General features: G+C 40.6%; 1 protein-coding gene across 1 annotated transcript in view; it reads right to left on the reverse strand.

Moving 5' to 3' along the window:
- The window catches only part of LOC126095274 (WD repeat-containing protein 48), a 132520-nt gene that overhangs the window by 37748 nt on the left and 68957 nt on the right, over positions 1–25815 (reverse strand). Inside the window, exons 6-8 of the mRNA XM_049910032.1 lie at positions 14988–15173; positions 8351–8536; positions 8165–8272 (exon numbers count right to left, since the gene is read on the reverse strand). Of these exons, the coding sequence (XP_049765989.1) occupies positions 8165–8272; positions 8351–8536; positions 14988–15173 (480 nt within the window). The remainder of the gene's footprint in view (positions 1–8164; positions 8273–8350; positions 8537–14987; positions 15174–25815) is intronic.

The following is a 25815-nucleotide window of genomic DNA, read 5'->3' on the forward strand; positions in this document are numbered from 1 at the left end:
TATTGCATCATTATGAATATAGTTGTCCAGTCAGAGAAATCCAGAAGGTAGTTAAACACTGTCAAAATGGAAGTAATCCTAGACTAAAACTCCCAACAAATTTGATTAGGCTCAGGCAGCAAGTACATGATCTAAACCAGCTTTATAAATCTACTACTATGCAGGTTTTCAAGGAAAAATACAATAGGGCCAAGCAAACTTTTAAAACTGAAATTGTCAATCTAAGGAAGCAGATTAACAGCAAAACAATAGAACAGTCTGACAACATAAGCAAAACATCTTGGAAGCTGATTGACAAATACCGAAAAGGTCCCAACAAGATGAACATGGAACCACTCAGCATAAGACATGATGGTAACATTATAAAAAACCCAGATACTATATGTAATATTTTTAATAGCAGGGCAATATACATGCTAAAGAAAAAAATTTCATCTGGCTGGGATGGCATATCCAGTGCTATTATTAAAGGATGCTTAAAAGAAATTTCTAAACCTCTTACTCACCTGATTAATTGCAGCATTAGAGAAAACATGTATCCAATGGTTCTAAAAATGAGTGTAGTGAAACCAGTGTATAAAAAGGGAAGTAAGGAAGAAGTCTCCAACTATAGACCAATATCATTAATTCCCACTTTTAGCAAGATATTCGAAAGCATTATCCTTTCTCAGCTAAGTGCCTTTTTCACAAAACATAAACTGCTTGTAGATTCGCAGCATGGCTTCAGAAAAGAGCTAAGTACAACCACAGCAGTTACACAGTTCATCCATGAAGTTTACTGTCTGTTGGTCCAGAAGATGCAGACTGCAGGTATATTTTTGGACCTGACAAGAGCATTTGATACAGTAAACCATAGCGTACTTCTTAAAAAGCTAAAATCTTATAGTATTGGGGATCAAGCCATGAATCTTTTAACCACGCACCTGTTGAATCGTAAGCAAAGCACTAAATTGCCATACAAACTAGATAATAAAATCATGAACTCCCAGTCCACCAGAGAACCTGTATTACAAGGTGTACCACAGGGCTCAATCCTTGGACCCTTTCTCTTCCTTATATATATTAACGACATTGCACAACCCATTAACTCCCATATTGTAAGCAATGCAGATGACACGCCAATCTTATTAAATGGGAGCGAATCTAAAGAGCTAGAATCTCTTGCTACTAGTGGTGTAACAGAAGTAACAAAATACTTCAGTGATCAGGGACTCAAGGTGAATGTCACCAAATCTCAACTACTGACATTTAAAACAGGCAGTTCTCATCACAACAATATGAATAGTGTGTGTAATATCTCTGCAACAGAAAATGGTAACTGTAAATTCCTGGGTGTATATGTTGATGAAAATTTGCGGTGGACATACCACATTAATTTTGTATGCAGAAAAGTCAGTAGTGTCATATATCTCCTTAGCCAGCTCGCAAAGATAGTTCCTAGCCAAGCACTGAAATTAGTATATTATGGAACACTTTACCCCTTTCTCAATTATGGAATTTAACTATGGGGCTGTGCAGCTGATGTACATTTAAAAAGAATACTACTACTACTACTACTACTACTACTACTACTATTACAGAAAAGAGCAATAAGACTTATACATGGGATGGGACATAGAGATTCATGTCGTGAAGTGTTTGCGCAGCGCAAATATCTGACAATATATTCTCTGTACATCTTCAAAATAGTTGTATTTTTTATAAGTCAACCAACAGAAGCTATCAAGGGCAGTGATGTACATGATCACAACACTAGAACAAAGTGTAACTATTTCCGTAACAGAACGACGTTAAAAATGACTGATAGAAGTCCATATATCAGTGGTTTGATTTGGTATAACAAGCTACCAAACTCTCTAAGAATGTACACAGGAAATGTTTTTAAAACAAAATTAAAATCTTTTCTAATAGAAAAATGTTTATATTCTTTCAATGAATTTTAAGATAGTGATTGTAACATGAGGCATTAGCACATCAGTTGTAATGTGATAAATGTAAAAAATAGACATAAGAAGCAACAGCTACAGAATATATTGTATTTTATAAGTATAAATATAACCATAGTATTAAGTCTGACGTTTGCAAAAGCCATCATTACAATGGCTCCATGCAAAGAAAATGTAAATAAAAATAAATAAATAAATGATATGAATATAATAGAGGGAAACATTCCACGTGGGAAAAATATATCTAAAAACAAAGATGATGAGACTTACCAAACAAAAGCGCTGGCAGGTCGATAGACACACAAACATACACACAAAATTCAAGCTTTCGCAACAAACAGTTGCTTCATCAGGAAAGAGGGAAGGAGAGGGAAAGACGAAAGGATGTGGGTTTTAAGGGAGAGGGTAAGGAGTCATTCCCATCCCGGGAGCAGAAAGACTTACCTTAGGGGGAAAAAAGGACAGGTATACACTCGCACGCACACACATATCCATCTGCACATACACAGACACAAGCAGACATTTGTAAAGGCCTTTACAAATGTCTGCTTGTGTATGTGCGGATGGATGTGTGTGTGTGTGTGTGTGTGTGTGTGTGTGTGTGTGTGTGTGTGTGTGTGTGTGCGCGCGCGCCGGTGTATACCTGTCCTTTTTTCCCCCTAAGGTAAGTCTTTCCGCTCCCGGGATGGGAATGACTCCTTACCCTCTCCCTTAAAACCCACATCCTTTCGTCTTTCCCTCTCCTTCCCTCTTTCCTGATGAAACAACCATTTGTTGCAAAAGCTTGAATTTTGTGTGTATGTTTGTGTGTCTATCGACCTGCCAGCGCTTTTGTTTGGTAAGTCTCATCATCTTTGTTTTTAGATAAATAAATAAATGATGTGATTGGTATGCACCACATGTAACAGTCACTGCTGGAAACTATTCTTCATGTTTGCTATAATAAATACATTTCCTGTCTCAATAATGTGAGGTAGCTCTAGTGACTGAGCACACGAAATTGTTCTTTACATGAATTTTTATTGGTAATAAGAACCAAACTGATAGTTTTTATTCAGACTGGGTACCGTACAAAAAACTTCTTTATTTGAGATGGGACTACCTACATATAAACAAACAAAATCGGAAATATCTCCCAAAGCCCTAGAGAAATGCATGTGATGACTTAAGAGAAACTCTAAATATGAAATCAACTAATAATGAATTCATGTTCCAAGACACAAATATACTGTTTGTTAGAGATGTAGGTCCTGTAATACTTAATGTATTTGCTAAAACACAAGAAAAATTGAACTCTTCAAATTAGTAAAAACAAATTTTATTGCTACAAACACTATTTTCCCAACAATGGGATCAATATGAAAAGCTCAACAGGCTAATTACATGAAGATCATTAAGTTACTATTTTAGTAGTGAGTTTGGGATGGTAATATATATCCTGCTGGTTGTGCTTGACAGCTTTTGGATAATTCAGGAAAATACAACTACTATAAGCTGCTCTTAAAATAATATTCATTTATTAGCTGCAGTAGTGGTTACACCCACATAGAGTTAAGAGTTATTTTAAGTAAGACAGATTTTTGGTAACAACTATTCCATTCCATGATGGCAGATTGGTACAGCAATCTTCTTATAAGTTGGCTGTAAAAGCAGTCATGGACTGCTGATCTGTAACTTATTAATTAAGAATTTTGCTTGGGTAGGGCTTCATCAGATAATTTGAATGTACACAGAGAGGACAAAGTTGTAAATAGCTGGCATGGACAAATTCCATACTACCAATACAATATAACAACATCAATTCAGAAAAGATAATGTATAAAATCTTGGGGACTCACATTAAAATTAATGCCAGGGCATATGCCATGATAAAACTAATGCCAACAGCATATGTCACATCTAAAGGAACACCAGAATGGAATGTACTGGTAATTAAGACCAAATAAAAGTCATGTGGGTGATGAAAAAACAGAATGAAACATATTCTTATGAAATATGAAAGAGATGGAATCACCTTCAGTACAATGACAAAAGCAGTCATAGCAGTAGAGAATATGCCCATGCATACATAAATATGTCCACCACTCGTGGTATTGCGGTAGCGTTCTCATTCCCGAGCACGGGGTCCCGTGTTCGATTCCCAGCGGGGTCAGGGATTTTTACCTGCCCCAAGATGACTGGGTGTTGTTGTGTCATCTTCATAATAATTCATCCCCATTATGGTCAGAGGAAGGCAATGGCAAACTACCTCCATTAGGACCTTGTCTAGTACGGCGGTGCGGGTCTCCCGCATCATTCCCCTACCCTCTGTCAAGCAGCATGGGACTTCATTTCCATATATAAATATATGTGGACCCCATAACAGGCAGTGATGCTGCTCCTTCCATTCTGATAGACGATATGTAAGTAATGAAGATGTAGCTGCATTGGCTAGAAAGTTAGTTAGTACAGAAAGAAGTAGAGGGCACTGCACAGTGTGGCACAGTAAGCACATTTAGCATTAAGGTTGAACAGAGAAAACTACATAGTCAAACTGGCATAAATCCGAATCTCATAAACATAAGATCTGAATACACAAATGTAATAAATCTAAATTAAACAAATGTTATCCAACAGATATATTAAAATGGAAGAGGGTAAATTCTGGGACAATAAGAGTAATATTGTGGGATGGAAAAACAAAATAGAAAGGCAATATAGTCACAAACTATGTGCAAGAAAAAGTAAGAAAAGGCTAAAATAAAGGTGAACAGAAGTACAAGGAAGGTAAGGGTATTGGAAAGAACAGGATCAATCGCTGGTACAAACTACACTCAGAAAGGTGGAGAACAGGTGTAAAGTTTTAAATAAATAAAAAATATTAAATGAAGTATAAAAGCACCTATTTGGGTGTGATCTTTACATCTAGAAGCATAGGCATTTAAAAGTGACCTTCATAACCATGAAGGTAGATGCTTAAGGCTCACGAAGCATAAAGAGTGAAGAGGAAGAACTTATTAAAAATAGACAACATCTGATCATAATACAGGGCGTTTCAAAAAGAAAGAGCAGATTTCAAACATTTATTTCTCAAAAACTACAAATGATAGAAACACAATTCAAACGTTTCTTGTCAGAGAAAGGTTCAAAGTTTTTCAATGGTCCGCGCAGAAGTTCCATGCAAATCCGCAGTGGCGCTGGCGTTTGTTTGTAGGAAAATGGCGACGACACCACAGGAACGATCATTTTGTGTGCTGCAATTTGCAAAGTTAGAGTCCATTGTTGGTGTGCAACGTGCATTCCGCCGTCAATTCAACAAACAGCCGCCTCGTCATAAGCAAATTTATGAGTGGCATCACAGATTCGTAGAAGATGGTTGCATCTGCAAGCGAAAAAGCACGGGTCGTCCACGCACATCGGATGAAAATGTCGAGCGTGTCCGTGCAGCTTACGAAAGGAGCCCTAGAAAATCCACGACACGGGCAAGTCACGAACTAAACATGTCTAAAACAACGGTATGGCGCGTTCTGAGTAACCGTCTGCACATGAAGCCGTACAAACTGCAGTTATTGCAAGCATTGCGTCCTGACGACCACAACAAAAGGTTCGAATTTTCAACTGCAATTCTACAGGACATGGAAGAGGACAATTTTGCCGAACGATTAATTTTTTCAGATGAATCAACGTTTCACATTTCTGGTAAAGTTAATCGGCATAACGTACGAATTTGGGCGTGTGAAACTCCGAGGGACGTTATTCAACATGAAAGAGACTCACCAAAGGTTAACGTCTTTTGTGCAATTTCGGTAAACAAAGTTTATGGACCTTTCTTTTTCATGGAGAAAACTATCACAGGAACCATTTACCTGGACATGTTAGAAAACTGGCTATTTCCTCAACTTCAGGAAGATTCAAATCACTTCATCTTCATGCAAGATGGCGCCCCACCACACTTCTCTGAACCTGTACGACGGTACCTAAATAACACCATTCCAGGACGGTGGATTGGAAGAGCAGGAGCACAAGATCAATGTCATCGTCTGTGGCCTCCCAGGTCACCAGACCTTACTCCCTGCGATTTTTATTTGTGGGGGTACATAAAGGACTGTGTTTATGTCCCACCTATGCCCGCTACTCTTCAAGAGGTACGACATCGAATTGTTGCGGCCGTGAATTCGGTAACTAAAGACCAGTTGCGTCGTGTGTGGCAAGAAATGAGATACCGGTTTGATATTTGTCGTGTAACAAATGGTGCTCATATTGAGGTACAGTTTTGATATTTGTTGTGTAACATTTGGTACTCATATTGAGTGAAGGACCGTTGGAATTGTGTTTCTATCATTTGTAGTTTTTGAGAAATAAATGTTTGAAATCTGCTCTTTCTTTTTGAAACGCCCTGTATACTTGATTTCTGGCGACCAATTGACCACTAAGTACACTTTTTTATTTTATTTTTTTACCCCCACTACTTGTGTTTGCCAACTTCAGTCTCTTCTTCGAGATTAAGCCTCCTCCCCTTTGGAGTGTGGTATAGGACTTTAAGGTTAACAAGTGTGAGTGGTGAATGACTACTAGCTTTAAGATGTTCTGTGAAAGTGGATCCATTTTTGACCTGTCCAGTTTTTCTCAGCAAGTGCTTCTTTTTCAAAATAATTTCTTCATTTCAAACTGCAAAGAACTTATATAACTACTGCAACAAAAAAAACCTTTCTGGATGATTCCATTTTGCTTTCACTTGATATTAAAAATTTATGAACAAATATCCTTTGGAAGAGACCATCTTAATTATTCCAAACGATTTCTTCAGACACAAATGATTGAGCACTGACAACATGGAAATAGAGCAGCTGAGAGGCATTTTGGCCCTACACCAACATCAAAAACCATTTGCAATTGGCAGGCTAGTAAAGAACTGAAAAAATGAGGAAGACTAAATGTGTAAATAGAGCACTGAATGCAAAATGGTCAGAACTAGAAGACATATTCAAAGGGATTCAAGGACACTGTCAAAATGGCACTGGAATTAATACAAAAATGATCCACAAGCTAGGGCTATAGTTGAACTTAACAGACTCTAAGAGTGGAGTTAGTTGGTGCTACAGCTTTATGAAGCGTCTCGAACACAGCATGCGAATCAAAACCAAAATATCTCAGAGAATGTTATACAAGAGTATGTTATCTTTCCATCACTTTATTATTAAACATTGAAAGAAAACCTGTGTGGAACTAGGCCAAACAGGGAATATGGATGAAACTCCTCTAGCTATAAAAAGAAGTGGACATGAAAAAAATGCACTACACTATTGTCCTCTCATGTTGTGCTGACGGTACTAAACTTAATCCTATGATCATTTTAAAGTGCAAAACAATGGCAAAACATTATGAAATACCACCAGGTGGTGGTGTTCATGTCTATGATGAGGGTTGGATGGACGAGACTGGTAAGCTTGCTGTTATTCCAGGGGGACTTACTTCACGATTGTAAGCCCCTTGATTTCTTGATAAACAAACCATTTAAAGAGTATATGAGAAAGGACTGGAACAAATGGATGATGGATGAAACCTAACATGAATTTTTGCCGAAAGGAGCTTTAAAATGACCTACAATCAAACAAGGGTGTCATTGGACAAAACAATTATTGGCTAGAGTGAGAGAAGACATTATTGTTAAACCTTTCAAGAGGTGCGGCATAATTAACTCTCTTGATGGCAGTGAAAACCATCTTACATATCAAGAGGACAATGAAGATGATGAATAGGAAGCAGAAGAAGAAGAAAGTTCAGATGATGATTTGCAGGGATTTTAAAGGTCATTTCGGTTTTATGAACTAGGAATTTTTTTTTTGTCTGGCTTTGCAAAAAATAATATTATTTAAATAAAATTGCTTACAAATTAAGGTGCATCTTACAGTCCATAGAGTCTTATAGTCCATAAAATATGGTATCTTGCACATCTTCCATTCCAACCCAGTTATTGGCATTTTTTGTTTTATCAGAAATTGAGCCAACTATGAAAATGGCCACATAATAAGGCAACCTCACCATGCAAATCATTAATGACATTTTGAAATTTTACTTCATTCATAGTTTATGATAACACAAAATTTTCCTACAAAGTCACAGCATTCACCATTTCAATTTTCTGAAGCTTGTGACACACATCACAGTATGCAAAAACTAAGTACCATGTTTACACAAGTCACATTTAGCACAATCCAATGTAAAACAAAATGACTTACCCCAGTTTTCAAGTCAACATTAAACCAGTTAGGAACATAAACCATTTTAAACCTCTTTTTTATTTCTTCCTCAAAATCAACTTGTCCAAGATCTTCAATTTTACAAGCCTGTAAAAAAAGGTGCTGACATGTCTCAATGTGTTAGGCTAAGCACAAACATTTAGTGTTGAACAGATGATCACCTACCTTTAAAACATCGTAAACCATTACATTGTTCTCAGTGTCTTTTGTCAAAATGTGTCTCTTGTCATTTAATATGTGGTAATGTCTCACTGCAGGCCCACCTTTTATAATTGGATCAGGTTTTAGGTTCAAAGGCTTGAGGCCATCATCATCTGCAGTATCTCCCACTGCATCTCTTTTTGGCAGCAGCTACGGAAAAGAATGCAATTATAACTAGTCATAATTTGCTGTTAGTATACTCTACAGAAGTAACCTGCAATCGCTGCTTCTCTCAATGTATAACCCAACTATTTCTTCATACTTTAAGGCTTTCTTTCATGCTGGGAGTTACAGAACACACTGTATGAATGAATGCCCCATCCTCCTGCAATTTGGGTACTTTCTCACATAATTTAGCCAATCAACTGGGAGAATCCCTTTCGCATATCAATAAAAACAGGTCACAACCTTTTGTAATGATACATAGAAAAATTTCAGTGCCACTGTCTTAGTGTTCATAAAGGTTATGGATGTATACTTACATTTAGCATTGTTCTACTCCAACAGTGACCAAAACAGAAGGCATATCGGCTATCGAGAGATGCATAATGTACAAATATTTTTTGCGCGTTATAGTTTGAATGTTTCATGAATTGCTTAATGAGTAGTGCAATACATTTGTATGAAATCAAGAGTTATCAACACAAATACAAAAAAGCCACTGCTTTTAAAAGATTATGAAAATTTCTCCAAGTACACTTTACTTCACTGCTGAACTACAGGATGTTGCTATTATTCAAGAAGCCTATGTCAAACTGTAACCTCCAAGTAACTACATGTATCATAAAAAAAAGCTATTGCATTCATAACCCCTAAATAAAAGTGACAGTAAGACAGCTCCCTGAATTACTTGGGGACTTGAACCCAAATGCAGGGCAAACAGCTCCCATCCATTGCTTATATCACTGTTTCAGGCATGTCGGCTCCTATAGAGTAAACCATCAGAGTACATGATCAGTTGGGTTCTTTTTAAAATGTTCCAAAGATTTCTTAGAAATCTTTCATATTTTGTTAAAAGTATGATGGAAAGAGAAGGTAGCAGGGGACCTATGGGAGAAAGGAGGCTTGGAGAAGAAGCACTGGATAGGCATTTATGGAGAGAAGGATCCGGCAAAGCAATGCTGACCCCACATGACATGGGAAAAGGCTGAGATAATGATGATGATTTTATTAGAATTCAACAAAATCAACAAGCATCCTGTAAAACTCTTCTCACTGGTAATTCTGTGTGTAATATGGACTGTATTTATTCTTCTACATCTGAAGTGTTGGTTATCTGATTTACAGAATGGAATACTAAATAGTTGCAGTACTTATTAAAACAAGGAAAATACGCATGTCCAATAAACATGTGTTCTGAAACTCATCCTTTCTGAGATCTGAATACTTTTATATACCAAGAGCTAGAGATGAAAGACATTTGGTTGGGTATAAAGTGCACAGTCACTGCACTGGCGACCTTTTAGCATTATCAGCAGGGTGCCTTGATGTCTTTCTGCACCACAGCACTCAACTACAAAATAATCAGAGCATTAGGGAATCTGCAATAAGTTGAGTTATTCAGGCTGTGTTGTACTGTAGCTTCAGCTATGTTAATGTGTATTACAGTACACTAAATTACTAACAACTGAGTATGTGCCATGACGTTCTACATATATACACCGGCTGTTCAGAGCATCCTCCTACAGGCCAACCGCAAATTAGAACAGCATGCCACCCTCCACCTCAAAAAACTATCCCATCTCCTGGTTTCCCACCTCTGAAAGGCAACCCACTCACCCTCCACAAGCTTTCCACCAAACCTCCCCACAACGACCCCATTAAGTTTTATTTACATTTCCTCCGCAAACATGCCTTCGCCCTAGCCAGATTACGCTCACATATTTTATTTACTCAGGGGTGTCTGACATTTGGCATCACCCCCAAAGGGCTCACACTTAAAGTTCCCATCTCTGGCTGTAACCCTTCTTTCCATCAGTCCCTATACCAGTTCCAAACTGAACAATCCATTGCCCTCACCCACCTAATCCTTCACCTACACATCAACTCAGCCAATGAACACACCCGTCAACTCCTATCCTTAATAAAAGTCCTCAATCTTTCCTCTCCCACATCCACACCGGCTGTTCACAGCATCCTCCTACAGGCCAACCGCAAATTAGAACAGCATGCCACCCTCCACCTCAAGAAACTATCCAATCTCCTGATTTCCCACCTCCAGAAAGGCAACTCACTCACCCTCCACAACCTTTCCAGCAAAACTCATCCTCCTCTCATTGCACACAGACCCAGTCTCTCCCATCTACTCAATCTCCCATTTCCAGCTCCACTCCCCCCAAAACCTCAAAATTCTAATCAACACAATCTGGAACCACAACACCCTAATTCAGTAGTTAACCTTTCCTCCAAACCTCTCTCCCAATCCGAAACCTCTGTCCTATCCAAAGGCCTCACCTTCAGCCCTACTCTCAGATTCAACCAAACAGCCCTCGTCAAAGATTTACTGTCCTACACTCGTACTCTCAGCTGGAAATATCACTTTGCCACGAAGAAAAATAATCCTAATCCTACTCCTAATGATCCAACTCCCCAAGACACTATCCAAATTGAACCCTGCCTGGAACAGTTCCATCCTCCGTCACAGCGGGACCCACCTCCTCTTCCTCAAAATCACCCTCTCCAAACCTTCCAGGAATTTCTCACTTCCAGCCTTGCCTCTCAATCCTTCTTGAAAAACCTTAATCCTACTCCCAACATCACCACAGCTGAAGCCCAGGCTATCCGTGATCTGAAGGCTGACCGATCCATCGTCATTCTTCCTGCGGACAAGGGTTCCACAACCGTGGTACCTGATTGTCGGGAGTATCTGGCTGAGGGACTGCGTCAGCTTTCAGACCACCCTACATACAAAGTTTGCCAAGGTAATCCCATTCCTGATATCCAGGTGGAGCTTCAAGGAATCCTCAGAATCTTAAGCCCCCCTACAAAACCTTTCACCTGACTCCATCCACTTCCTGACCCCACCGACACCCCGCACCCCTACCTTCTACCTACTTCCTAAAATCCACAAACCCAATCATCCCGGCCGCCCCATTGTAGCTGGCTACCACGCCCCCACAGAACGTATCTCTGCCTACGTAGATCAACTCCTTCAACCCATTACATGCAGTCTCCCATCCTTCATCAAAGACACCAACCACTTTCTCGAACGCCTGAAATCCTTACCCAATCTGTTACCTCCGGAAATCATCCTTGTAACCATTGATGCCACTTCCTTACACACAAATATTCCGCAGGTCCAGGGCCTCGCTGCGATGGAGCACTTCCTTTCATGCTGATCACCTGCCACCCTTCCTAAAACCTCTTTCCTCATTACCTTAGCCAGCTTCATCCTGACTCACAACTTCTTCACTTTCGAAGGCCAGACATACCAACAATTAAAGGGAACAGCCATGGGTACCAGGATGGCCCCCTCATATGCCAACCTATTTATGGGTCGCTTCGAGGAAGCCTTCTTGGTTACCCAGGCCTGCCAACCCAAAGTTTGGTACAGATTTATTGATGACATCTTCATGATCTGGACTCACAGTGAAGAAATACTCCAGAATTTCCTCTCCAACCTCATCTCCTTTGGTTCCATCAGATTCACCTGGTCCTACTCCAAATCCCATGCCACTTTCCTTGATGTTGACCTCCATTTATCCAATGGCCAGCTTCACACATCCGTCCACATTAACCCCACCAACAAGCAACAGTACCTCCATTATGACAGCTGCCACCCATTCCATATCAAACGGTCGCTTCCCTACAGCCTAGGTCTTCGTGGAAAACGAATCTGCTCCAGTCCTGAATCCCTGAACCATTACACCAACAACCTGAAAACAGCTTTCGCATCCCGCAACTACCCTCCCGACCTGGTACAGAAGTAAATAACCAGAGCCACTTCCTCATCCCCTCAAACCCAGAACCTCCCACAGAAGAACCCCAAAAAGTGCCCCACTTGTGACAGGATACTTTCCGGGACTGGATCAGACTCTGAATGTGGTTCTCCAGCAGGGATACAACTTCCCCAAATCCTGCCCTGAAATGAGATCCATCCTTCATGAAATCCTCCCCACTCCACCAAGAGTGTCTTTCCGCCGTCCACCTAACCTTCGTAACCTCTTGGTTCATCCCTATGAAATCCCCAAACCACCTTCCCTACCCTCTGGCTCCTAGCCTTGTAACTACCCCTAGTGTAAAACCTGTCCCATGCACCCTCCCACCACCACCTACTCCAGTCCTGTAACCCGGAAGGTGTACACGATCAAAGGCAGAGCCACGTGTGAAAGCACCCACGTGATTTATCAACTGACCTGCTTACACTGTGAAGCTTTCTATGTGGGAATGACCAGCAACAAACTGTCCATTCGCATGAACGGACACAGGCAGACAATGTTTGTTGGTAATGAGGATCACCCTGTGGCTAAACATGCCTTGGTGCACGGCCAGCACATCTTGGCACAGTGTTACACCGTCTGGGTTATCTGGATACTTCCCACTAACACCAACCTATCAGAACTCCGGAGATGGGAACTTGCCCTTCAATATATCCTCTCTTCCCGTTACCCACCTAGCCTAAACCTCCGCTAATTTCAAGTTGCCGCCCCTCGTACATCACTTGTCACTCAACAACATCTTTGCCTCTGTACTTCCGCCTCGACTGACATCTCTGTCTAAACTCTTTGCCTTTACAATGTCTGCTTGTGTCTGTATATGTGGGGATGGATATGTGTGAGTGTGCGATTGTACACCTGACCCTTTTTCCCTATAAGGTAAGTCTTTCCGCTCCCGGGATTGGAATGACTCCTTACCCTCTCCCTTAAAACCCACCTCCTTTTGTCTTTCCCTCTCCTTCCCTCTTTCCTGATGAAGCAACCGTGGGTTGCGAAAGCTTGAATTTTGTGTGTGTGTTTGTGTTTGTTAGTGTCTCTATCAACATACCAACGCTTTCGTTTGGTAAGTTACATCATCTTTATTTTTAGATAAAAATTACTTCATTTTGATGTTTACGGTATTGTGCTATTTGTACATACAAACAGTTCAGTTAATTTTCTTTTCTCTTTCCCATCACTTGTTAGCAATGGAAAACTAATACTTCACAAGTGATGGGGTGGATATGATTTCCATCTATCATATAGCAAATGGAAGTAGCCTGTAAACCTGTTAATTCAAACTGAATAATATCTGAGGCAGAGTGCAACCGGAGAAGCTGTTCAGATGGCTTTTCCAGTGTCTCAAAGTGACAGATTCCCTAGGAGCCCAAAAGATAACAGCAGAAGGGCTCGTTATGTTTGCAAACCAGATATGGAGGAGCATGTGCTACAGCACTGCAGATGTGTGCCCTAACCACCTTGTGTTCACATGGTTGGGCGTGCAAGAGACAGCAGGTGGATAAATTTTGCGCAGTTTGCCAAAGATGACTGGCGCTACCTCACCTACAGACACAACTGCCTATGTGGCTTTTTCAGACACTTGGAACTTGAGCAGACAGGCATGGACTACGAAGTTGCAGTGTTTGCAAGTTCGATGCCCTTGCTTCATGCCTCATGCTGCATTGTGACATTGCTAACAGCTATGTTACTTTAGCTGCATGGAAGTGGCCCTTTGAGTCACAATTGCTGAATTGAAAGCGAGTGAGTCTGAGCTGTAGATAGGTAACAACTGCTGCTCATTCAACTTCACCATGTGCATGCAGTGCTCTCATGTATGTTACATTTAATGGATGAAAATCCTAAAACCAGTGTGGGATGATTATCACCAGCAATACGCATGACTCGTCATCTTGCCTGGACTGTACTTCAGGAACAAATGCTGTATCCATACTTAGTGTGTCCAGGACCTAAGGCCACAAGACCATGACTGAAGTTCACTTGCAAAAGTATGCTGCAGATCAAATTTTTACATCTAGGATTTTATTTACTGTTGAAGGTAGAGTTCACAAAATACAGTGTTCTGGATTTTCACAAACATGATATATGCGCTGACAATCAACCAATATGCGGGCTGGTATTGTTAGCTATGTATTAATAAAGCCATACATGTTACCAGAGACATTAAGTAGAGCTGATTATCAGGATTTTCTCAAAACATTGCAGGATATGCCATGTCCGCTGAGATTTTTAAAAAAGGATATTTTAAAACGGACATTTCTTTGCAGACTATAACAAAAAGCTGCAAAATATTCCACACCTTACCTTTACCCATTATTTGTATTGCCTGGTGACTAAATACCTGACTACAAATTCAATGGCTTGGCTTGCCACCCTATGTTGGTGCTAGTAATTTTCCTGACATCTGATGTGACATTTCACTTTTGGCATTGTTTTTTGTATGTAAAAGTTGTCAAGTTGTACTGTGGTTTGAATTCCTCATTCACTGAATGTCTCTCTATAACTGTATGAGATTACAACACAGAGAAAATCGTACCACTATCCTCCAATAGGACCAGCCCTTGTAAAGAAATGTGATGTTGAAAACAGTCTTTGTATTGATAACTTAAAAGTAAAACATACTGGCAGTACGTATGTACAGAACAAAGAATATGAAACAAACAACATACCCAGTTTTTTATGGACGATTCAGAAGTAGCAACCCATATTGAAGTCTGATCTGGTCCCATTACCATTTTCAGAACAGGTGCACTTTCTTCACAAATAAGAGTTCGTCGGTCAGGGTTTCGCAGGTCGGTCATATAAATTTTCTGATCACGTCCTCCAGATATTACATGGCTGAAGTTATCTGTTGTCTGTACACAAACACAACCTTACTGTACAATCCACAACTGTAATGCAAAATTACTGAGAAGAAAACAAATGACTGAAGACATAATATTACACTACTAAATTGAATTATACAGAAAGGAGAAACATACTAAATTACATTTAACAAACAATTAATATTTTTCTCATATAGGCTTCAAAGGATGCTAGCAAAAATCAAAAGTGACTTATATTTTAAACCAAAATCTTGTGGAAAAAGCAATGCAAATGGAGAGTCATACTGTGTTGCCTTTCCTTTCTCTCCCCTATGTCCTTAAGGTGATGTTTGCAAAAGAATCGGTGTGTTTTGTATGAATGGCTTTCTCTCTCTCTCTCTCTCTCTCTCTCTCAGAATAAAACGTAAGTAAAACGTGAAAGGAGCGTCAAGCATGCCACAGGAAATTGTCATTGGCTGGCCACTTACGTAAAATATGGGCGAGCTAGTCACCCTGTGTACAAATTGAGACCCTCTCCCTAAAATCTTGGTAAAAACATTGGACAAGTCACAGAACTTTAAAACTTTAATCACTTTCATTTGATTATTTCCTAAAAGAGATGGTAGATCTGTCATCAAGTCAACCGCATCCCGCTGGTCAAAAAATAAACTGCAATCCAATAAAATGTGGCGAACAGTGATCTGGACACCACAAGCACCACACATTGGAGGGTCCTCTCACTGAAGCAAGAAGCCATGCATCATGGGACTGTGGCCGATGTGAAGACGAGTGAGGAGAACCTCGTCCTGTCTATGTGGCTGGAAGGAAGTACACCACACATGCGTTGTGGGCTTGACTAAATGGAGGTTATTGTCGGTCAAGTCCAGCCACTCATCCTCCCAATGACACAAGACTGCTGGGCTCAACAGTGAGGTGAGTGTGTGCAGGGGGATGGTGCACGAAATACTTGTGAGTCGAGACATGCCTCCTTGGTTGCGAGATCTGGCCTTTCATTCCCAGCAATGCCAACGTGCCCTGGAACCCAGCAGAAAGCCACCTCCTTACCCAGTCATTGTAGTTGGAGGAGGGCATCCTGGATGGTCTGGACCATTTTAGGTGCAGGATACAAATGTTGCAAAGAGTGAAGGGCACTCAGTGAATCGGAACAGACAAGAAATTTAGGACAGGAAGAGCATCTCATCTGCTCCAGTGCCTGCAAGGTCATAGACAATTCTGCATCAACGACAGTAAATGCTTGAGGCAATCGGACCTTGAAGACACGATCCGGGAAAACAACAGAGCAACCAACAGAATCCCCATTTCAACCCATCTGTAAAAACAGCTACATAGTCATGGTGCTGAGATAAAATGGCAGAAAATGTTGCATTAAAAACAGAAGCAGGAGTGCAGTCTCTCTTGTACCACATCAAATCTAAAATAACTCCTGGCCTCTCCAGTAACCAGAGTGGCAGGTGGTTAAAACCCTGGATTTGGGGCCGTACAGGCTCCACACCGAGGGACTCCAACACACATTGTATGGGGATCCCAAACAACATCATGGCTCGGGGACAGTGGGAGAAAAGACGGTCCACAGGCAAATGAGCAGCAATATGGTGAGCAGGTGAAGTCGGAGCAGCAAGAAACTTCTAGGCCTAGTCCACCAGGAGGAGCTGCTGCCAAGTGGTAAGCGTTGGTTCCCCGGCCTCAGCACAGAGGCTGGGTATGAGACTGGGCTGATAAGCACCCATGGCCAGTCGAATCCCTGCATGGTGGACACCATGAAGGATCCAGAAATAAGAGGGCCTCGCTGACCCATACACCGTGCTCCCGTAGTCCAGCCGTGAATGCGCAAAAGCTCGATAAAACTGGAGGAGACACGCCCTGTCCACTCCTCAAGATCTGTGGCTGAGGCACTTGAGGATGTTCAGTGCCTTCAGGGTTCTGGCTTTTAAGTCTCACAGGTGTGGAACCATAACAATCTGGAGTAAAAAATGAAGCCCAGAAACTGCACTGTGTCTCTAAAATGGAGGATAGTGTCCCCCATATTCAAGGCAGAAGACAACGAGAATGATTAAAATGAACACACACATTTATTGGCAGAAAACTGAAAACCCGCTTTTGCAGTCCACTCCTCTAACCACCTCACTGTAAGTTGCAACTGACTGCTCGCAGTTGCGGAGGAGGAACAGAAAACAGCAAAACAGTCTACCAATAAGGAGCAATGTACAGGACTCCTTACTGTAGATGTGATACTGTTGACGGCTATGGCAAAGAGGGTAAAGCTTAAAACACTTCCCTGAGGGACACCATTCTCCTTCTCAAATCAGCTAGACAGTGTGCCACCAACTTGGGTCCTAAAAAACTGCTGAGACAGGAAAGACCATAGTAAAATGAGGTGGTGACCATGAAAGCCCCATTGATGCAGTTGTGTGAGAATACAGTGTGTCCAAGTAGTATAGTATGCCTTACTGATATAAAAGAATATGCCGATACAGGGCCATTCCGTGCCAAGTGGTCTAATATGGAGAAATGTTCCCACATGACCATCACGGATTTTGATGAAATTTTGTATGAACATTCACACATGTTCTCAATGAACACTGGTAAAGCTTCAGTTTCAGAAATTCAATACTTGCAGAGATATAGTCACTTGTTTGAAACCATAGCACAGCTTCCAATAGCGCATCCTTCAATTTTCAGCAACTTTGAGATGAGGTATCTCTGTAAGTATTTGCATGAAAGAAACAGAACTTGGCCATCTTATACAACTTTTAGAGCTCTTTAATGTAAAATATTAAGAAAAGGATTTCTGACCAATTTTCATATAAATAATTTGAAGCAAAGTTGGGCGAAAAAAATAACTGTTTAAAAAAATGCAAACTTTAGTTTTTTATATCTTCAAAAGTAATTGTGGGATGTACACGAAACTTTGCACACCATAACTCACCAACACAAGGTCTTAGAATATAAAATTTCATTCTCCTATTGCTTTCCATTATTTCACAAATCTAGGGTGAAGTTGATGATTTCTCAAAAAGTGCTAAAAATGAGTATTTTTAGTCAAATTTTTGAAAAAAGTGTTTTCTCCAAACTCTTCTAAACTATGGTCATTAGAAAGAGCATATTCTAAACTATCTAGAAAAGTGGATTTGGTTTTGCAATGCAAGCAAATAAGGCCCTAAAAAGTAGCATCATCAAAGAGGTGCACTGGAAGTTTGAACACATTTTTTCTGGCACTCAAATTATACCCGAAACCTTTTATTATGCCTAATAAATGTTTATTAGTGCCTTGAATAATTGAAATAAAATGATCTGGTAAATAGGCAATGAGACTGCCAGAAAAACTTGAACACTATGAGAAGTAGCCCTTCTGCTTTTATCGTAAGTGTTCATCTGCATAAAACTCTTCTCATTTGTATTTAAAAAAAAAAAAAAAAAGCTTCATATTTTTTGTACTTCTCAAAATTGTAAATATTTACAAGTGGAAAACAAAGACCTAATTTTTTGATTCAATTGTATAAAACATTTTTCCAAAAAAGAATCGGTTTGCTTGAATCTTGCATCAAGTGATGTAAATTTTCCAGTCAATATTGCAGAGATTTTAATACTTAGGTGTTGTAACTTGCGAATTTTGGTCTTAAAGTTATTAGGGAAACATGTGAAATTGGTTGGTTAAACATCTAAGAGTTTTTATTTTGTATTTAATCACACTTAAATGTAGCCTACTACCTTGGTAAATACGTAACCACTAGTTTCACAGAGAAAATTCATAAGATTCACTGTTTATAGAAAATATAATGGCAATAATTACTTTAACAATCAGATTGTTTCATTATTGTGAGCCTTGTTTGAACAATCAGTATTTCAGTGGTGTGTTTGCAGCATAGTGTGTGGGTTCTCTTGACTGAGTGTGGCTTGTTAAGTGATTTGTAAGACCATCAAAGTTTGTAATCTAATTTACAAAAAATTGTTTTGATTGTGTCTTTTATAGCATATATCTCTTATTAGAGTTTTTCATTGGTATTATACATTGTGTATAATTTCATTCAGTAGAAATCTGTCTGAAATTTAAGCAGATTATAATTTGCACTTAGAGGCCAAATACATTATTTAGTTACTGATTAGAGATGAATGCAGAAGGGAACAGCATACCTTCCAGCTCAATTGGGCAAAGAGATAGTGGAACAAAGTGTCATGTCACTTTCTTTGCCAAAAAAGCTGCTTTAAAATGGTTTGCGGATTTTAGTGATGAGGAAAAAGAGTTGTTGGTTCGACATTCTGAAGCAAAGCTGGACAGCTACGGTCGCAGGTTCGAATCCCGCTTGGGGCATGGATGTGTGTGATGTCCTTAGGTTAGTTAGGTTTAAGTAGTTCTAAGTTCTAGGGGACTGATGACCTAAGATGTTAAGTCCCATAGTGCTCAGAGCCATTTGAACCATTTTTTTAAAAGCTGGACACTACCTCTCAAGTTTGCCTACACCATGAAGCCCTGTTATTGACACAATATGAGAGGTTACAAAAAAAATGCTTCAATCCATTTGGGAAGGTGAATCATAATGTTAAGGCAGGAATTCACACTCTTGATACTGGAACAGCTAATAAGGCTTCTGATATGTTGAAGAAGCAGCTTGTTAATAACATAAAGCTAGGTCAGAAAATTTGTCCGGGTTAAGGACTACCTTAAATAAACACTTGGACGAAGCTTTATCAGCCTCATCATCACATTCTGATGAGGACTTTACACCAAAAGAATAATTAAATAGTAGCTTATTGTCTATCGGTATTTCACCCCTGAAGAGAACAGTAAGCTACAGAGATAAGCCCCAATTTATGAAGAAGAAAATTCAAAAGGCTCAAAATGTGATTAAACACAGAACTGTAAATGCAATGGGAGTAAACCGACAAATTGAAGATGCTAGTGAAATTAAGAAATGTGGAAACTGTGCCGACTATGCACATTTGCTGACTGAACTGAAAGCCAAGATGCAGAATGCAATTCATAAGGAACAGATGCAAATTTTAACCTTGGCACCTGTAAGTTGGACAGTCAGACAAACAGCAGCTCAGTTCGGTGTGTCCGAAAGAATGGTGACGAATGCTCAGAAGCTTAAGGCAGAGAAGGGCATTCTGGGACTTCCCGAAAATAGACAAAGCTTGAAATTACCAGCAGAAGTTGCTAGTAGAGTGTGAAATTTTTTTGAAGATGATGAGTATAGGAGGGTGTGCCCTGGAAAAAAAGATAGTACTTCAGTTAGACTTTTAGATAGAAAGACATACATGCAGAAAAGATTGTTACTTTGTAATTTACAGGAAATGTATGTTATCTATAAGAAGATAAATGGTCCAGAAATAGGGTTCTCAAAGTTTTTGTGAACTTAGACCCAAATGGTGTGTAACAGTAGCATCAGCTGGAATACGTGAAAATTATAAGGAGATTCTCAGCAAGGCAGTTTGCAGTTTGAACTCTAAACAGTGCATGCTAGCTTGAATCTTAAAGGCCTTAAATGTCATCTGAAAGACGATGAGCTTGTTGTCCTAATGGATTTTGCAGAAAATTATTCTTTTATCATTCAGGATGCTGTGCAAGGCTTCCACTGGGACAATAGTCAAGCAACAATTCATCAAAATGAGAAAGTAGAATCTCTAAGTTTTTGCATTATCAGTGATTGTTTGCGGCATGACTCTATTACAGTTCACGTTTTTATCAAGGAGCTCATCAAATACATAAAAGCACAGTTTGCACAGATATCCCACATTCATTATTTCAGTGATGGCTCCAGTGCTCAATATAAAAATTTCAAGAATTTCTTAAATTTGTGTTATCATAAGAGTGATTTTCGAATGACAGCCGAATGGAATTTTTTTGCTACTAGTCACAGGAAATCACCTTGTGATGGGATTGGAGGTACAACAAAGCGGTTAGCAGCAAGAGCAAGCTTGCAACAGCCACTTAATGGACAAATTCTTACTCCCCTAGATCCGTTTCACTTCTGCTCTGAAACATTAATGGAATTAAATTTGTTTTTGTCAGTAAAAATGAAATTGAAAAAAAATATTGTGTCACAAGAAGAGGGGTTTAAACTTGGACAAACTGTAGCAGGCACTAGAGAAAATCATCACTTTTTACCTATTGATGAAACAATTCAGGTCAGTGGAGTTTCAAATGATTGTTCATCTTTTCTAGCTGAAATGGGTCACAGTAATGAAGGAGGCATTAATGTCTGCTCTCCAACCAGGACAATATGTTGCACGCATCTATGAAAATGTGTGGTGGATTGAGAATATCTGAGAGACCTCCACAGAGCAAAGGGATGCATTAATAAACTTTATGCACCCACATGGTCCAGCAAATTCATTTTATTGGCCACCAAGAAGAGACAAGTGCTGGGTTCCGGAACACCACATTATTGCACTTATTCCAGCTCCATCAGTAAACTCGTCTGGCTGGCAATACACCATTCCTCTTGATATTCATCAAAAAATTAATGTAGCATATCAAAAATTGAAATAGGCTAGAGGAAACAATCTAAGGAACCCAAGAGTGCCTTCTAATTTTACACAGGGCACTTAAATAATTTTACTATCAGGCTTGGGAACCTGTGTAAAGAAACCCGTATCAGGCTTGGCATCCTGTGGTAAAGAAACCCACCCGTGGCTGTAGTTGCTAAGCTATCAGGCGTGGCCCCTAAGGCAATGGGAATGCTGGTTTTATCAGGTGAAATGAAACTAGCAGTGGTTAAGCCACCATGGACCATAGCAACTCATTTATACGCTTCTTTTCCATCAGTAAGCTGGTGTTGTTCATTAAACAGGCAACTAATAATTAGATGATTATGCAAATAAATTTTACGATTTACATTCATTCTTAATAATAATTGTGTGTGTGTGTGTGTGTGTGTGTGTGTGTGTGTGTGTGTGTGTGTGTGTGTGTGAGTGTGTGTGTGAGAGAGAGAGAGAGAGAGAGAGAGAGAGAGAGAGAGAGAGAGAGAGAGAGGGGGGGGGGAGGTGACAATTAAGAAATAACATTGTTTCTATTTTTATTCTTTTGCTATTCAGACTTAAGCTGGGTCCTATTCATCAGGACTTCTTATTTCACTTATCCCAGACATTAATAAACATGTATAAGGCAAAATAAAAGATTTCAGGTATAATTTGAGTGCCAGAAAAATGTGTTCAAACTTCCAGTGCACCTCTTTGATGATGCTACTTTTTAGGGCCTTATTGCTTGCATTGCAAAACCAAATCCACTTTCCTAGATAGTTTAGAATATGCTCTTTCTAATGACCATAGTTTAGAGAAAACACTTTTTTGAAAAATTTGACTAAAAGTACTCATTTTTAGCACTTTTTGAAAAATCGTCAACTTCACCCTAGATTTGTGAAATAATGGAAAGCAATAGGAGAATGAAATTTTATATTCTAGGACCTTGTGTTGGTGAGTTATGGTGTGCAAAGTTTCATGTACATCCCACAATTACTTTTGGAGATATAAAAAACTAAAGTTCGCATTTTTTTTAAACAGCTATTTTTTCGCCCAACTTTGCTTCAAATTATCTATATGCAAATTGCTCAGAAATCCTTTTCTTAATATTTTACTTTAAAGAGCTCTAAAAGTTCTATAAGATGGCCAAGTTCTGTTTCTTTCATGCAAATACAGAGATATCTCATCTCAAAGTTGGTGAAAATTCAAGGACACACTATAGAAAGCTGTGCTATGGTCTTAAACAAGTGACTATATCTCCGAAAGTATTGAATTTCTGAAACTGAAACTTTACCAGTGTACATTGAGAACATGTGTGAATGTTCATACAAAATTTCATCAAAATCCATGATTGTCATGTGGGAGCCTCTAGACCACTTGTCATGGAATGACCCTACAGTGATGCTGATGGGGGAAAAGTCTGCTGAATAGCCGCCTCTAGGATTGTTAGGTTGGACTGAAATTTTCAGAACCCACACTGAGTGTGGCTAAGGAGTTGCCTGGTCTCCAACAACCAGACCAGAGGATGGTTAACCTTCCGTTCCAGGGTCTTTCCTACACAGCTCGTCAAGGCGATACTCCGATAATTACTGGGACATGTGTGGTCCTTTCCTGGTTTGAGGAGTGGGATTAGAATTGCCTCCCTCCACGAGTTGGGGAAGACGCCTGTCTGCCATATTAGATTAAAACATTCGAGGAGGATCTCCTTTGACGCCGCTGGCAAATGTTGAAGCATGCAGTACTGGATGTAGTCGAGACTGCGTGCAGTGTCAGAAGCCTCAGTCAGTGCCGATTCGAGCTCCCAAATAGAGAAATGGGAGCTGTAGGCCTCAGAACTGTTTGACCTAAATTCAACCTTTCCCTCTTCAAAGTTGCACGGCAAAACAATAGATCCTGGCTTGTATTGCCAGCAGTTTGTGCAAAATGCTCAGCCAGTGTCTGAGCAATTTCTCTAGGTGCTGTTTGGAGGCACCCCTGTTTCAGCACTGCAGCTATCAGTAAACAGCTGTGTTTACCGGAAATCCTCCAGTCACCTCTGAAAAGGGCCAAAAGACTTTGGTATGGATAGTTCAGCAGCGTGATGGATCACATGCATGATGTGATCCACTCATTCCTGGACGCTGTCACGGTGTTCAAACACAGTCAACTGGCCGAACAGTGTCCAGTTAGCCCAGCCAATCATCCATGTTGGTGGCTTCTATCCCAGAAACACACCATCGAGTAGCCGAAGGCGGATTGGGAAGTGGTCGCTGGAATGAAGGTTGTCAATGACCTCCCAGTGACCAGAGTCGGCAAGGGCTGGAGAGCAGAGAGATAGGTCGATGGCCGAGAATAACCCAGTAGCAGCACAGAAATGAGTCAGAGTACCAGCGTTTAGGATGCACAGCTCTCGAGATGTCAGGAGGCTCTCCAAAACCCAACCCTGACGGCAGGTAGACGCTGAGCCCCACAGGACATGATGAGCACTGAAGTCTCCCAGGAAAAGAAATGGTCGGGGGAGTTGTGCAGTAAGATCTGTGAGAGCCTTTGAGTCTACTGCATCCAGAGCAGGTAAATAAGCCTTGGAGTCTACTGCATCCAGAGCAGGTAAATAAAGAGAACGAACTGTAAGCCTCTGACATGCAGAAATTTCAACTGCAACTGCTTGCAGGCTGGTGTTCAGGGGAAGAGCAGAGGCGTGGTGCCCATTATTGACAAACACAGCAACCCCTCCTTTGGTGCTTTCCCCAGTCATGTCATCCTTGCAATACAGCATATAGCCCCATAGTGCAGGGGCATCAGATGCTTTTAAACGCATTTCCCGCAAACACAAGCACAGAGGGCGTTGTTGCGCTAGGAGTTTCAGTTCCTCCATGTGTGTACTGAACCCATCCATGTTCCACTGTATAATGGGAGCCATCTATCAGGGGGGCCAGTACTTTTATCCTGACCTTCTGACAGGGAGGGGAGCCCACAATGGGTGGAGGCTCAGTTTTGGAGCGAGAGGTCGATGTCGTCATCGTCAGGCTGCTTTTGCCTGATTCCACCGGTGTTGGACATTTTGCCTTGGATTTTTTTCCCTGGGTAGACTTTGCAGCCACAACTGCAGTTGTGGGTGTGGCAGTATTGGACAGCGTACCAGACAGAGCCTTTGGAGAGGCAGGGAGCTCCACAATGTCAGCAACCATAGCTTTCTCTGAAGTTCTTGGGGGAGGGTCAGGCTTAGAAACGACTGCAGCAGCACAGGTGCATGGACACAGGCAGTTACTTGTGCTGACACTAGTCACCTCCATTTGTGTAGCAGTGCCAGCTTTCTGCATGGGCCATCTAACAACTGAAGTGAAGGAGGTAGCAAAACACAGGGGCAGCATGGCTTTATAGTTTTTTGTCTCAGTATAGTGGATACGCTTCCTTAGTTTTAAGCTCCTGTATCTTCCATTCTTCCAGACACACACTGCAGTCCCGACTCCTGACAGGGTGAGGTCCAGAGCAATTCACACACTTCAATGGAGACGAACAATGGACACCTTCGTGTGTGGCCTGACCGCACTTGCCACAAGTAGCTTCTCCACAACACCCAAGAGTATGCCCAAAGAGCTGGCATTTGAAACACCACATTGGGTTAGCTACATCAGGCTGCACACTTAAGGGAAGGAAACCTGCCTTAATATGCTCAGGGAGTTTTGTATTATTAAACATCAGAATAAAGGAGTCGGACTTAACAAGAACCCCATTCACCCTCTTCATGATATTTTGCATATCAACTATTCCTTCTGGAGGCCACTTATCTTTCAGTTCCTCTTTGGGAAGGTCTACCAGATCCCTGCATTTCACAACACCTTTGCTGTAATTCTAGATGGTGTGCATCTCAGCTGCGATGGAATATTTCCCAAGGGAATGCAAGCTCAGCAGATTCTTAGCTTGTTGGGAACTAGTGGTTTGCCAACAGTGTTCAAGTACGCAATTGCTTAACAGATTTTAAACTTCCAGTAATGCCCTCTAGCCCCCTTTGAATATAGAAAGGTGAAACTTTCTGGAAGATGCCCTCTTTCCTTTTAACAATTAAAAACACATTCTGATCGCCAGCATGTGTTCTGTTACTAGACATGATACCCTTAGATTTTGCTCCCGAGTCAGGAGGATTGGCTACATGAGCCCTCTTGTTGGACTGGGTGTTGGTACCTACCTTTCTGCTGGGAAGAGGTGAAGAAAATTTCAGAGGATCCATTTCAGT

The sequence above is a fragment of the Schistocerca cancellata genome, chromosome 8 (genome assembly GCF_023864275.1).
Source record: "Schistocerca cancellata isolate TAMUIC-IGC-003103 chromosome 8, iqSchCanc2.1, whole genome shotgun sequence".
Taxonomy (NCBI): domain Eukaryota; kingdom Metazoa; phylum Arthropoda; class Insecta; order Orthoptera; family Acrididae; genus Schistocerca; species Schistocerca cancellata.